Genomic DNA, 13,730 nt, shown 5'->3' on the forward strand with positions numbered 1-13,730 from the left:
ATGGCAGCCTCCATAAAACAATCCCCTTGCTTAAAGCACACTCTTACAAACATACTGATGGATAGTATATTCAATTTCTTCCATATCCTTCGTACATGTTCCACAAATGAACCCTTAAATTCCTCTGGAAATCAACAGCAGCTTTAGGTCTCAAATAATCCAACCAACCCCCGTTTGAAAGACTGGAGGTTTGCCAAATTACTCCGTGACACTTTTTTTTTGTGATGTGAACTGATAAAACTTTTTGCTGGATTGTTGGTAAAGAACAGCTAGAAGCAACAAACAAGAAAAGTACCATCCCTGAGGTGAACCGTGGTGAATGTTGGCAGCTTGCCATCATCACGGAGTTAATGAATTCAGCTTATCATGGTGTTCACGGCCATCCCAAGATGTTCAGGATAATGTCGGTGTGGCTGCCTGCTGGTAGAGAAGAAGTAGAGCAGTTGGATAATGCAGGGCAATGAATCTTAACAAGAGTGACATCCAACAAATACAACCTTTTTTGTAGCATTTTTACACCAAATATCGTAAAAGTAAAACTAAGAGTAAACCATGTCTGTCAACATTTCCAGGAAAACTACAGAGGACTTGATGGTGGTGTTGCTTGTTATCCTGTTTTTTTTACTTTAATGCTTGTCTGAAAGGTAATGCATTGCATTGAATCAAGTATGTCAAAATATTCCCCTTGCTTACTGACATGCCGGTGCATTCCACTGTAATCTGTGTCCTGATTCTGGACTCTGTGCTTGTGGATTACTGCATTCTCAGTGTAGGAGTGTAGGGGCAAAACTCTAGATAACAAGGCATCCTGTCAGATTTCACCTTAGCTGTTCAGATGTTAACTGAAGCAGTCATAGCAGTTAATTCTGGATGAAGGAGAACTAGTTGGAATATATGGTTGTACAAATTGTGTATGTGTGTGTCTGCTCTTCAGAGGTGTTTTTCACTTTTTACCCCCTCAGTATTTCTCCTAATCCTCCCCCCCCTTCTTTGTGTGTCCTTGTTTCTCCTGTTGTGCTCATCCTTCTCTCTCTGTCTCTCCAAGTACCTTCACTTGTCAGATTTGATTTCTTTCATTGACTACCTAACCCATATTTTTGCTCTTTCCTGTCCAATTTTGCCCTCTCTCAATTCTCCCAACCACAATTGTTTTTCTCCGTTTATATTTCATCAACCTCCTTCCCCCACTTTCTCTGCTCTCGCCCCTTCCTGTTGTCAGCATGCGGTGAGTGTGTATTTGTGTATGTATCGGGGTATGTTTTAGTCAGTTAGTAACGTTTAGGCTCTGCTCTTTTGTATATGACTTGTGGTGTTGCTTGAAAAATGATTTATTTTAACTGATACATTTATACGAGTGAGTTTTTCATCAAATATAAACACATTTGTGAGATTGGCTTTTTAAATGTGAATATGTTCTGGTTTATTTGCACTTCTGTGACTGTAAACTGAATACATTTGTTTTATGGACAAAAAATCCCAAACATTTGAGGATGTTGTGAAACACCCCTATCTTTTTACACAATGTTCTGCCTTTCATAGATTAAACTGCTTAAACTGTAACCTTGTGAAAAGAATTGTTATTTCTAGCCCTAAGTGTGCAGAACTATATTATTTCTTATTTACAAACCAACTCATGTTGTAGAGAATGGCAGACACGCAAACAAGAAATGATAGTGACTGGAGGAGAGGAATGAGTTGCAACAGCTTATTTATTTTCGTATGAAGTAGCTGCAAGTCAGACTTAACTCATCCCGTATCTGTGTGTACAATATGTGCATGCAATGACACTCACAGGAAATTGCCATGCAGCGCTGACATTGTAGTGTGTGATTATGAGTGACGTCGTGTGGCTGATCCTGGACCTGCAGCTTTGACCTACATCCTTCCCTTTTCCCCCCTTGAACAAAATTACTCTGAGTTAATTTGTCTGTATTCTTACAAAATGTCATTGAGAGTGTGTGTGTGTATATGTATGTATATATATATATATATATATATATATATATATATATATATATATATATATATATATATATATATATATGTGTGTATATATGTGTGTGTGTGTGTATATGTGTATGTATGTATGTGTATATGTGTATATATAGTAGACAACTTATAGACAACTATAGCAGACAACAACTTTATATATATATATATATATATATATATATATATATATATATATATACATATACATACATACTTGCATTTGTGTTGAATGTGTGTGTAAAGAAAACAAAATTCTGTCAAGCTGCATATATTTTTTCTTTCCCAAAGTTTTAGTTGCTTTCATTCATGCTTCACAACTCAGCCTTTTGTCCTGAAGATTAATAGGAATGTATTTTAGGTTTTAAATGTGCTTTCTGGGTTTGTGTGGGTTAAAAAAAAAAACAACTGTGTAAAATCAATCCACGGTAGACTGCTGCTATCTCTCCTCAGCTCTGGCTTTGTCCCAGGAGTGGTAGCCTCAGTGTGCTTTGCTCTTAGGTGCCGAGGTGATGAATGTGTTTAAGCGTGTGCAGGCATAGCTGCTGGCCGTAGGAGCCTCCATAGCAACGTAAAGGGCAGCACCCAGCGACTGCCTGTCTCCATGGTAAACTATGAAGTCAGCCTCTTGGCTGCTGAACCCAGAGAAATGTTGGGGTCTCAGCTGATGTTGGATGATCAGCTGGGATGTTGTTAAAAAAGGAACGTGCTGCAGCAGCACAGCTGTGCAGTAACTTTAATTGCATTTTTTCAGTGACATATACAGAAATATTGATGGATAATAGCCTACAGCAGAGGTCTCAAACATGCGGCCCCCCAATCAATTTCATGCCGCCTGCCACTTGATATCAAGTTATGAGTTATTTCTGTATGCTTTTTAATTGAAATTAATTGAAATTATGTGAACTATCATCATTAATAATATTATTTCAATGTCTTTTTCTCAGAAAGTTGGACTTTTTTTCACTTGACCGGCCCCTTACTGACCAAACTAGACACCCCTAGGTCATTTGAGTTTGAAACCCTTGGCCTACAGGAAAATAAAGTTATCTGTAAATATTATACCAGGGCGAAAAAAGAGGATGCAGATGAAGCGTTTGTTTGTTGCAGGAAGTTCTCGTATTTACATTGACCCCAGGAAGTGCTCCTTCGGTGTTTGAACCAAAAGGAAGAGCATGCTGCCATCTGTCTCGAAAGAGAAACAACCTTTTCGTGCTGGACTGTTCTTCCCCCGACTCTATCACTCTTTTCCGACCCCTCATCTGTTCTGTACTGTAATACTAGGGTAATATAAGCATATTACCCTTGTTTGTATCCCTCCTTATCTTAATCCTTTTTTTTTTCCCCCACTCTCACTTTTATCACTCTGACCCCAACTCCTATGTGTCTTTGCACTCACCTCCTATCTTTTTTCATCCATGGGTGCTTGTCTTATTTTCCCCCATCTCTCTCACACTCTCTCTCCCCCGCCACTGCTACACTACTCCCCTCTCCCTATCTATCCCATCCCTGTTTTTCTAGTGTCTGGCTCGAAAAGCTTTTGTGGATAATTGATTGGTAGAAGAAGGAGGATCGATGCTCTGTGCTTTGACTGAGAGCTCTCTCATTTCCTCCCTGCCTCTCTCTATCTCTCCCTCTTTTTCTGCCACTCCCTATCTCCCCCATTCTCTCTGGATTGCTCTTTGTCTCCCTTGATTGCCACCAGTGTGAGCAAAGAGGGAGTTGAGGGTGGGAGGTGAAACCTTATCTTTTTGTATACTGGGAAAAAAAGTATTAATGAAGCAAAATGAATCGAGCATTCACTCACACCAGCTATCTATGTGTGGATGTTTCCTTCGTTAGGAAAATGTCATGAGGGAAGAAAAATGATGCATCACCACAATTCATTTAAGGTAGTTTGATGTGTATTTACTAAGGCTGCATATGCACAGAAGGGTCCAGAAAGGGAAATATACAAAGATGAAATATGTTGGGAGGTGGTCAGTATTTGTCACAAAAAAGTTATTTAGTTAGTTGTTAAAAACATTGAAGTAATGTCACTCACATTGTATGATGAGATTGCAGAATATAGTAGGTTGTTGGTTGAAAGGTAACTAAATCAAACATACATCCTTAATATTTAACTTACTGATTCATCCCAGTTGTACACCACTGGACCTACCATTAGCCATACAATACTTGGTTAAAAAAAATGTATTTTTCAAAGAGGAAGTGAGGGAAACAGAAAGGTAGACAGCGTTCAGTAAAAAACAACACCTGGTTTTTCCTCTTCCACTCTGCTGCTATCAGTGGGACTGTTCTGCATCTCTAAATAGGAACACATTCATTACATAGGTCCAGTTTTAGAGGTGTGGATTTTCTCCAATTTCCTGTTACAAAGTGCTACATTAAGAACATATGGATACACAGCTGAATGTCTCGGATCTCTGAGTAAGTGGTATGACTGAATTACATTTTAGGAGAAAAACACATGGTCTCCACACTCTCCTTTTTAAAATGGCAGAAATTAAAGTAACCCATGTTTGTTACAGTGCACCAGTGGGCTCTTAGCAAACCTGCAGGAGTGCTTTACAGGTTTAATAAATAGTGCCTATATTGTGTTTAGATGAAAGGGGATATACAGTAGGAAGAAAATGTTTAAAGCAGCCTGCAGTAGCCCTGCTGCCTCAGCTCTTCTATGCACCTCAGAGTATGTCAAATGTGATGGTTATTAAGTAGCTACTTTAAATAATTTGATATTTGTGGCAAATGAAATCCATGAAAAGGACACTGAGCTAATAACATTTTCTCCTTCACTCTCTCTTCCCCAGGCTTGAGCACAGAGGGCATCTACAGGGTCAGTGGAAACAAGGCAGAGATGGAAGGCATGCAGCGACAATTTGACCAAGGTGCGTTCTTCTTCATACTCTACGTCATGGCAGGACATGTTTCCAAAAAATATTATTACAATAAAAAGGTTAAGCTGATATAAATTATTGTCACGATAAATCTCAGATACCTACCAAATGAGTTTTGCTTTTGAGTGAAACTAGTTAATTGTGGTTTTAAATTTCTTTATGGACAGAAAACAACATTTTGTGAAGCAGAGAAACATTTCTGAGGGGAAGCATTCTTAATGATTATGTTTTGTCTCAAAATATGTTTGCAGAAAACATATAAATACATGTCTACCTCTTCATTCTTGCTTCCAGTATACATTTACACGTTGCGTTTGAAGGAAAGTCCATGAGTGTGTGTGTGTGTACTGTATGTGTACTTCTATCTATAACAAACCTGGACCTTCTTAATTAACCAAGGAATGTTAATTCTACCAAGGGAATTGGCCTCTGCTTCCTTGTAGACTGTAGATCAGCCTCCTCAGTCATGTACCTGCTCGTGTGTGTGTGTGTGTGTGTGTGTGTGTGTGTGTGTGTGTGTGTGTGTGTGTGTGTGTGTGTGTGTGTGTGTGTGTGTGTGTGTGTGTGTGTGTGTGTGTGTGTGTGTGTGTGTGTGTGTGTGTGTGTGTGTGTGTGTGTGTGTGTGTGTGTGTGTGTGTGTGTGTGTGTGTGTGTGTGTGTGTGTGTGTGTGTGTGTGTGTGTGTACTCACAAATGCTCCCAATGTGTATGTCTGCCTGGTGTGGGCAGTTAATTACCTCCAGATTGGTTTGCTTAATGAAGCATGTCGCTGCCGAGATAGATAGCAGAGCAAGATGGCCCGTGAGTGTGCACGTATGTGTACTGTGTGCACACGCCTGGCTGAGGTTTAATCCCGCTCAGGTAATCAGAATTGAAGCCCTGCTTTGAATTATTCTGAGCCTCGGGCCAATGTGACAAGACAATTACAGGTGAAACTGCAGCACAGGTGTCTCGTAGTCTTACTGAAGATGGCACTTGATCACTGTGCTGAAGATTAAGATAAGTTATTGCAGCAGAAAGCGGCATCGGAAGCACCACACTTTGGAAGCTCCCAAAGTGGTAGACCCTCTCATACTGCTCAAGAGCTCTCTAACCTTATCTATATTTGCTTCTTCTATCTGCACATACTGACATTGTAAAGTAAATGTTCTCAGGAAATGACTTTTTAATTAAGCCATTTGCACACACACACAAACACACACACACACACACACACTCTCACTCTCTCGCAGGCACAGACACGAGTGGCACAAGTAGTTTTGCTCTCTTTGGCTATTTTAGGCTGTGTCACCCACCGCAAATGATTCATTCTACTTTTATTTTAACTGAAACTAACTAATAAATCAATCAATCCATCCAATAACTGCATCGACAGTCCTTTCTATTGATGTGCAACATTGTCTATAAGGACTTCAAATCAAACATATAAAAGCAGTTTCAAACATGAACTAAGAAAATATACATTTACATCTAAGAAATCTTTAAAGTTTTTAAAGCCTGTCGAATTGCTGAACGTTTGTTTTTTTGTTTTGTTTTTTTGCAGCAGGATTCACATAATTATGAAATAATTATGTGAAGTCATTCAAACAAAAGTGTTCAAACATTATTTAAATGTTACGCACTACACTTTTTGAACGTAAACTTAGCAATTGTATTTTTAAGTGAGTATTTTGTTATTACACCTTATACCCTGTGTGCGAGCAAGCATAGTTGAGCATGTGTGTGGTTTTTTTTTTTTGAATATGCAAAAACAAATGTGGTAGCATCTATAACGTTTACTTAATTTCTATATTTCCTAAGAATTAAATCTTTATGTTTCCACAGTTTAAACAGTGTGTGTTTGTAAAAATATTATGTCTCAAATGCCCATTTGTTGTTGTTTAGACCATAACCTGGACCTGGTGGAGAAGGACTTCACCATCAACACAGTAGCAGGAGCCATGAAGGCTTTCTTCTCCGAGCTGCCTGAGCCTCTGGTGCCCTACAACATGCAGGGAGAGCTGGTGGAGGCCTTCAGTAAGTCCTGGGGTGCTACATGAGGGAGGGATGTGGGCAGCGCTGTTCACTAAAACCCGAGTTGTATTGGATTTTGCCTGAAATCCTCTTCCCTTTATCGGAACTTTTCTTCAACCTAACAAGCAAAACTCTAACAATCCAAATCCATCCATGGGGAGAATTGGATTTGCCACTTGGTGAGGAGGTGGCAGAGGCAGGAGGAAGGGGGGGGGGGGGCGGGGTATTCAGAGATTTAAGCCGGAGGATGCAGGGATGTTTCCACATGATGGAGGCTGTGGATAATGGTCGTCTAATGAAGTCATAAGAAGAGTCATATTTTAGATAAATGAGGGCACGCCCGCACTCTTCAACACCTCTCTGTTTTTGTGTCGCGTAATCTGTCAGAATGCAGATTTAAGGCATAGCTTAGTCGCCAGAGAGATTTATGCCCCAGGGACTGCAAGGTTGCTTTACTCTCCAAACTCTGCACGTGAATGTGTATTTTAATGGCCGCAGCGAGACCCTTCAGCTGTGACAGAGACATGACAAAGCTCCTGTGGTCTGTGTTGCAACAGATGAAGAGAGGAGAGAGTGAGAAAAGAAAGTGCGGTGGAGGTAAAGACAACTTCAAGAGAGCTTTCACAAGCAATAAAAAACACCACGTTTGGCTCAGCATATAATTTGTTACAGAATGAGAGGTGGAGAAAAGGGAATGTTCAGAAAATAATCTTGGGCGGATGGATTTTGTTGGATGTTGTCATGGCAGCATTACTTTAATTGAGCTGCAGGAAGTTAGTTTTGTTATGATTACTGATGATGGATGTATAGCAAGAGGAAGTGGGCCTGTGTGAAGTCATTCTCCTCAAATCTGTTTTTGATCCAGACTGACCTCATTGAGGGAATACACACTCCAATTCCCTGATTGTAAATCGTGTTTGTGATGTGGAGGAGAACATCTGCTGTTCTCACTGCTGCTCTCAGTCACACACACACACACACACACACAGGATGGACTGTGTTAGCTGGTGACGTCAGCTCTTCTGACTCACTCTGTGCTGCCATCAGGCTTAACACACCCAATACTGTGTGTGTGTTTTTTGTGTGTGTTGCTGTATTTTGTAGGACACTGTGCAGGGTGGATGTGAGGTATGTTTCTCCTCTGGAATGTGCAAGGTCTTTTTTGTCTGAGAACTGCAGTATGGAGTCCTTTAAATCACATGTATGTGTGTGTTTTCATCACTGGAATGTGTGAAATATGTACCTTTTTGTAAGATGAAATCACCGTGACCTGCACTGATCGTTTGAGTGTCGAGTCCAGGTGCTTTCACTGTGCTCTTCCCCGCTCTCTTGTCTCCTCTTCACTGCCCCCGCTGAGCCTCCTCATCGTTCTTTACTCGCCATTCTCACTCCCTTAACATCTTTTACTGTGATTCCCCTAATCTTCCCTTTCAGCCACTCTCTTCCCCCCTCTAACCTATCATCTCTCTTCTCTCCTCTGCCACCATCCAGAGATCAACGATAGGGAGCAGCGCTTCCAGACGATGAAGGACATCCTGCGCCGCTTCCCCAAGGAAAATTACGAGGTCTTCAAATATGTCGCCAGCCACTTAAACAAGTGAGTGAGTGATCGGGTCAGAGACGGCTTTTGACAGCCATGCTGACTACACCACTGGTTGGTGACATTCTGACGGAGTAGATGTTGAGTCATGATTTGTAGTTATCACTTCTGTTTGTATATGTTATCTTAATGTCTTATAAAAACATAGTTTTCCCTCTTTTGCTTGGAAAAGCCATCGCAGCCTAAGAAGGGAAACACATTATTTGATTCGGCTACTCGTGATTTTTGTCCAAAATATAGCCATAACCTTTTTCTGCTTCATCGTCGGGTGTCCCAAGCCAAAAGTAGTACATGGACTTGTAAAATAGACAGGATGTCTATGTTTAGACTCGAGGGTAAATTAAATGAATGCTTTGCAGTAGCAATTTTAATCATGTTAGCATATTGCTCTGAGAGTAGCAACATTGGTTTGCAGGTTCACCACTTTAGTCTTTGTTGATATACTGTATAAATAAACCATTTTCCCTTAGACTCAGCTTTTGTTCTGTGCTAATGCGTAAATGTTAGTCTGTCAACCAGATAAACTACAATACCTGCTAAACATCAGCATGGACCCTGAGCATGTTCACGTGTTAGCATGTAGCTCACAGCAATTCTAAGTTGAGTCACGGAATTATTTAAAATGCAATAATTCAAAGCTACACTCACAAAATATCTACGCTATCTTTGCATCACTATGATTTTCTGTTCTTGTTTGATCCGTCATTCCCAGAGGCTATTCATTTTAATAATCAAATATCTCTTAGAATGTATAGTTTGCCCATTCAAATGTTTACAGGTGTCACAGAAAGGGCCTTAAAAATAGTCAAAAACATAACATATTGCATAAATTTGCTCATTGTGACTTTATTTTGTTCCAGGAGCAATAGATCAATCAAATTTTGAATTGTGGTCAATGGTTTTCACTTTTTTGTGTGTTTTTGCCAGGGTGAATCAGAACAACAAGTTCAACCTGATGACCAGTGAGAACCTGTCCATCTGTTTCTGGCCCACACTGATGAGACCAGACTTCACCACCATGGATGCCCTGACTGCCACTCGCACCTACCAGACAATCATTGAGAGTTTCATCCACCAGTGTGCGTACTTCTTCTACAATCAACCACTGGCCGACGGCCTCCCTGGCTCGCCCACCTCTACGCTCTCCTCCTACGGAGGAACCTCTGCCTACTCCTGCATGGCTGGAGGCTACTCATCCTCTCCGACTCCGTCCCCGACTCCTTACGTCCTCCCTGCGACCCCGCCTGTCATTCCGCACTATGGCCCCCCCATCCATCACCATCACCACCACCACCACCACCATCAGCATCAGTCCCCACCCCGCTCCCCTCCTCCTACTCCCCAGTCCCCTTTGCCAGCGCTGCTGCCGCCCTCCCTGCATCCTCATCACCCACCCACAGAACAACACACGCTGTGAACCAGGGATCAAGGGAAAGACGAGAAGAAGAAAAAACAAAGAAGATGACAAGATTCACACAGGTTTAATGATTCACAAAAGAGAGATTCTAAAGTTTGGGAAGGAAGTGAAGAAGATGCATTGAAATGGGAACAGGAGAAGTTGGGAGAGATTGAGTGAGATGCAGTATGTACAGGGAGAAACCTACAAGTTTGGAAGAATAAAGGGGGCCTTTGAGTCTCTGTTGCTTTTCAGAAAAAATGGACACACAAGGCAGAAAAGGGGAAACCTGAAGAGCCTCTGAACTGGCAGTATGAGCTTTCTCTCTCCTCTCGCCACTTTATCCCACAGTCTCTCTCCATGCCTTATAGAAAACCTACACCTAAACACAGCAACGATGAGTGAGAGATGTTGCCTGTAACTGCTAAAGGGACTCAGGGAGGGAAGTAAAGTGCAGGAGGAATATGAACTTAATGTTATGTTGGGATAACTTCACCACACACACACACACACACACACACACACACACACACACACTTGACACAAACACCCAGTGGCCAGTCTGCCTCTGACAGCTGCTCTCCTCCATCTCCCAGCCTCCCAATTGTGCTGGGAATTTTGGGGGCCGGCTCATGTATTTTTGCAAACTGACCCACCTGCTGTACCTTACCTGGAGGCTGTGGCTGGTGGAGCAGAGAGAGGGGGTCCAGTGTGTGCGTGTTTATGTCACCACTGTACAAAGAAGACTTACGAGAGAAACATGTTTCTCCTCACTCAGCAGGTCGTTCAGTGCTCTCGCATTCCTGTCCGTCAACCTCTCTCTCACACACACAACCCGTTTCAGCCGAGGCAAAATGCCAAGCACAGGGGAAAAAATCTCAACCGACCAGATCTGCTGGGCAGCAGATTGCAGCAAAGGATTCTGGGTGCTCTTACACCATTGGCATTCTGGGAAGGCACCTCCCATTCTCCTGTTTGCTCTGTCTCATAGTTTGAGCGTTGACCTCATGCCATGTCCTTGTAAACTAACAGCGAAAGAGTGAACTCTCCAGTTAGTCTAAGTCTTGGTTCTACGTTCACCTTCTTGCTGTCAAAATGTGCTTTTTATTTTGTCTTTCATTGGAGAAGTTACGCAGGAACCTGAGCCCATCGGTCTATGAATGGCTTTCTGTGTGTGTGTGTGCGCGTCTGCACATGGCTGTCTCCATGGGTTTTTATATTTCCTGATTTTTCTTATATTAGGTGACTAGTGGGATTAATCCCAGAGTTGGACCTTCACCTTTCATGTTGCTTCTCTTACACTGTGGTGGTTTTACAAGTGAGTCTGTGCTGCAGGTTTCATCGCATGGACCTTGTTCAAAAAGCACTTTTCTGAGCACTTTGAAGGCACATTTTAAACTGGAGCTGCCATGACATGACAGCCACCATTCACTTTATTGTCAATTCTCTCTGTCTCTCTGCACTCTCTCTCTCTGTCTCTCGGAGCACACCACTGACATCTAGAGGTAGAAATGAGTATAGCAGCCATAACCTCACTTCGACTCCTGCATGGATGTAGCACCATTTTCCACAGTTGTTTTTTGTAGCATCTCATTTTCTTCTGGGTGCAATTATCTTGAATCATTGTAATTTTATCTCTGTGGCAAAATTGACTTAACGGCTCTTTTTGTGTCAGTGTGTCAATAACCGATCAACAACCCATTTTTAATTTGTCGCAGATCAGATGAGATGACGTACAACCAGGCTCAGTAGTTACAAAGCATCTGGCCAAACAGCAGTAGGTTAAGACACGCAATGAATGAAATTGCCTCTTTATTTTTCATTGTTGGTTTCCACTTCCTCTGTGGACACCAAAGCCACTTGGCCATTTGTAAAGGGGTTGAACCACCTCCACGAAGAGAATGTGATGATTTGACACAATGTAATATGACTCGCCAGAAACTAGGAACTTGAAACAAGACTCTAACGGGTGGGAGACTCTTTAGTGTTGAGAATAATTGTCAATCATGGCTTTAGGCCTTATCATGCTGTCCTCTTAAAACCAAGTAAATCATGCGTATGTAAAGCAGATTCAGACCTGCTCTCTGTCGATTTAAAATATAATTTGCAATAGTGTAACCACTACACCAAACCTCCCCCCTTAGTCGATCACCATCCAAGTGAGACATTTGGGCCTGGGAGAGACGGTAGACAGAACAGACAGTCCATTCATCCGTCTGCATGACTGGAATGGAGCATCACAGAATTCCTCGGCCCGGCCTCGGCTGTTACCATAGAAACCAGCTGGATGGGGATCGAGGAGAAATGCTGAGCCCCGATCCGAGCCGTCGAAGTGTCTCTGCGATTACGTGAGCTCGATAGAGAGTGGGCTTGTGTAAACTTTCATGTGTCCGACATTTTAAGGCGACGCTCACCAACACTGGGTTGCATCTCTGCATGTCTCCACAAATTGCCCTCTCTGTGCCCAAAAGGAAAAATAAAACCATTTTTTCACCAGTCACTGAGCTTTTCTCAGCCTACCTAGTTACCGTGCGTGTGTTTCTTAGAGGTATGAGAGTGAGTGTTTTGGCTCAAATCAAGCTGTGCTTGGCAGACGGCCATTAGCATGATCCAAACAAATGAAGGAGAGGGATGCAGCTCTCTTCATGGTTGTTAGCTCACTGTTAGCTGTCTAGATTCCACACACTGACCCTCAGAGAGGAGGAGGGCTGCGAGGGGGAGGGAGGAAGGGAAGAAGAAGGAGATGAACAGGCAGCAAAGGGGTGAATGGGATCATTATTTGGGAGACGAAGGGAGGAAGCACGGCGACCACTGGTACTTGTGTGTCAGTGTGGGCCAGTGGCGTTCCCTATGTATATTAATGTGTTAATACTGAACTGACTGTGAGGCAGCCAAAGACTGTGGAAAAAGGGTCAAGGGAGGGGATGGGAAGCAAAGTGACAGATTTGAACAATAGAATAAAAAAAATGTGACTGTGGTTCAGCGATATATGTGGCTGCATTGCTTTTCTTTCTATCTTTCTTTTTCTTTTTGCAACAATGGTGACAGATGTCTGTTAATTTAAAATGAGGAACAAGCAAAACTATACTCAAATGGTTGTTTATTGGTATGTTAGGGGGTCTAACACTTTGCCCTTTAGTCGGTGGTGATAGAAAAAAAAAATCTTTTTATGTTTTATTTTAATAATTAAATAATACAAAGCATTTTTTTAACAATTTCTTTGTGAACAACTGAGAGACCAGCCCAGTATAGTGCATGATTTCTTCCTCACCAAGGAAGAGGGCGCCACCACTCTCACTATTTAAAGAGATGATTAAAAAAAAAAAAAGAAGATGAAATATTAAGAAATGATCGGGGGAAGGAAATCTAAAAAAAAAAAAAAAAAAAAAAAGTAAATGAAGTACTGTAAAATGAAACGATAACAACAAACACAACAACTGTCATTTGCTGAGTATGGTAATTTGTCTAAAATGGGAGTGGTGTATACAGCAAGGCCTTATGTGATCTGTATCATAGTTAATAAATGAAATCTTGTAAAACTCTCGTTTTTCTGGTCTTTTTTATTTCTCAGCTGGCACCTGGAGCACATACAGGAATCCTGATCCAGTTTGTGCTGTGTCCGACCCCAGCGGCTTTAATGATTCAGACCCCTTCGCTTTCTGCACTGTGTTGTTGACGTATGAAGACACTTCAGTGTAATTATTTCAAATAATCATAGAAGCAATTTCTAAATTGATGTTTGTGATACTTTTCAAAAACTAAGTGTTTATATTCTTTTCTGTCAAAACATGTTTCCAGGTTTTTCTTGTCAGTTATTGTGCATTTACAGATTGGCA

The 13,730-nt window shown here is 41.6% G+C and overlaps 1 protein-coding gene across 2 annotated transcripts in view; it reads left to right on the forward strand.

The window, feature by feature from the left end:
* arhgap35a (Rho GTPase activating protein 35a) overlaps window positions 1–13,433 on the forward strand; it is a 58,963-nt gene extending 45,530 nt beyond the window's left edge. For both annotated transcript variants that reach the window (XM_058633380.1, XM_058633382.1), the window contains exons 4-7: window positions 4,800–4,877; window positions 6,770–6,901; window positions 8,390–8,495; window positions 9,426–13,433. In XM_058633380.1, coding sequence (XP_058489363.1) covers window positions 4,800–4,877; window positions 6,770–6,901; window positions 8,390–8,495; window positions 9,426–9,915 — 806 coding nt within the window. In that variant the 3' untranslated portion in view covers window positions 9,916–13,433. The remainder of the gene's footprint in view (window positions 1–4,799; window positions 4,878–6,769; window positions 6,902–8,389; window positions 8,496–9,425) is intronic.
* Window positions 13,434–13,730: the final 297 nt, after the last annotated feature.

Source organism: Solea solea, chromosome 7, assembly GCF_958295425.1.
Source record: "Solea solea chromosome 7, fSolSol10.1, whole genome shotgun sequence".
In the NCBI taxonomy this organism is placed as follows: Eukaryota; Metazoa; Chordata; class Actinopteri; order Pleuronectiformes; family Soleidae; genus Solea; species Solea solea.